General features: G+C 55.1%; 1 protein-coding gene across 1 annotated transcript in view; it reads left to right on the top strand.

Annotated features, from left to right (window-relative positions):
* LOC101581819 (galectin-9B-like) overlaps positions 1 to 1249 on the top strand; it is an 8942-nt gene extending 7693 nt beyond the window's left edge. Inside the window, exon 6 of the mRNA XM_023719996.1 lies at positions 903 to 1249. Within this exon, the coding sequence (XP_023575764.1) occupies positions 903 to 1049 (147 nt within the window). The 3' untranslated portion in view covers positions 1050 to 1249. The remainder of the gene's footprint in view (positions 1 to 902) is intronic.
* The last annotated feature ends 679 nt before the right edge of the window (positions 1250 to 1928 follow it).

Raw genomic sequence — 1928 nt, 5'->3', positions numbered from 1 at the left:
GAGAGAGAGAGAGAGAGAGAGAGAGAGAGAGAGAGAGAGAGAGAGAGAGAGAGAGAAAATTTTGGTCTATGATGCTTGAGCCTTGCCCTGGCAGTGAGACTGTCCCCCTGGGGATCTGCTTAGGCACAAGCTACATCCTGGAGGCCTGCACTCTGCATCTGGGTAGGAAATGCCTGGTGGAGAGCTCTGGGGCTGGGAAGAGAGCTTGGATTTTACTACAGGGAGAATCCATGGGGGAGAAGCAGCAGGGGCCCTGCCTTTGATTGATAGGTAGCTGGTGACCTCAGGGAAGTGCCTTTCAGCCAGGGACAGTCACTGGGTCTTTGGGGCTCCCTTTCCTCATCTACAAATGGGGCTAAGAATCCTGGGATTTCAGAGAGTAGCAGGAATGGGCTGAGGTAGTCCCTGTGCATGCTGGGACAGCGTCCTGCATACGAGTAGGATGCAAGTGTGACCATTGTATTTGTGCTCTGATGCCTCCTGGAGAGGGGGTCCTGGGCTTGAGAGGACCAGTCAGGGGGCTGCTCCTTCTGCTGGAAAGTGAGGCAGGGACATGGGAGACACAGATGGCACCAGTCAGCCCTGCTGCCCTGGTGACCTTAGAAGGCCATTGGTCCTGTGGGAGAGCCCAGTGGGGCAGGGAAGGCTGGTCAATGGGGGATATGTCCTAAGGTGACTGGCAGTGACAAAAGGGAAGAGATGAAGGCTCCCAGCAGCACTGAGGGGTGGGAGTGCGGGTGCTGAGATCCCAGGGAGGAGAGCACAGGGTGTATAGGGAGGGGCGGGTCCTTCAGATGGGGAGGTCAAGAGGGCTGCCTAGGGGAGAGGAAGGAGGAGCTAGGAGCCTGCAGGAGACCGAGGACTTTTTGCATGGGGTGTGAGCACAAGGCCTCTCTGCCCAGGTGGCGATCATATGCAAAGCTCAGTGCTACAGGGTGACTGTGAATGGTCAGCACCTGCTGGTATACGCCCACCGCCTGAAGGACCTGCGGACCATCAGTCACCTGGAAGTAGACGGCGATATTGTGCTTGCTGATGTACAGGTCTAGATGGGCTCAAGAGCTCAGTGAAGGGCTGGGGACATGGCTCTCTGTGCCTCCTGCCTGTTCTCTGCCCTTCTCAGTGTCAGCTTCTTTTTTTCTACGTGTGGTACCAGGGATTTAACTCTGGACCTTGCATTTTCCAGGCACATGCTCATGAGCCTTCCATGCAACAGCCCAGGCCCATACTGCATAAGTCCCTCAAACACCTTCCTATCTTCTACAACCCATGCTTGTCCCAAGCCCCAGCTATGCAATGGAGGGCTCAGGTGCCCTCCACAGCCCCCATTCCTGTGATCTTCACCTCTCCCTGGCTTTGCACCCTGATGCAACACTGCTACCTGTGGGGAGGCTGCCTGGTGACATCCCGCTGGCTTCCACCCACTGAGCAGAGCTTTCTCAGTACTGGGCACTGCCCCTTCCTGACATATTTAAAATAAAGAAAGAACAATGCTGTTGTTGGCATACACTTGTGAGATGAGTGCATTAGTAGTGTGTCTAGACACATGTTGGAGTCTGGATTTGGGGTTCCCTACCAAGTAAGTGGGATGGGACAGCACAGGTTCCCTTTGGGAATGAGGGACCTGTCACCCACACTGACTCCCAGGGGTCTCTCACAAATTGCACAGGGGTGCTGGAGAAAGCACCTGGGTTGTACATGCTGCTTGCCTGGGCTCTAATGCAGGAATATTGGTAGCTGGGTGAAGATGGGAAACACCTCCATGCTACTGAGAGGGGATAAGGCTGGGACACAGTGGGTGGGAGTTAGGAGAGAGCCAAGAAGCCTGGTGACCTGTGCTTAAGTGGGAGTGGGTCTCTGGGGGACCTGACATAAGGAGTAGGGGTGCAAGGGGTAAGTACCTCAGTACCAGGATCTGCTGATGTTAG

This window comes from Octodon degus, unplaced genomic scaffold, assembly GCF_000260255.1.
Source record: "Octodon degus isolate 3935 unplaced genomic scaffold, OctDeg1.0 scaffold00072, whole genome shotgun sequence".
NCBI classification, from domain to species: Eukaryota; Metazoa; Chordata; class Mammalia; order Rodentia; family Octodontidae; genus Octodon; species Octodon degus.
This window is presented reverse-complemented; position numbering and strand designations above follow the sequence as displayed.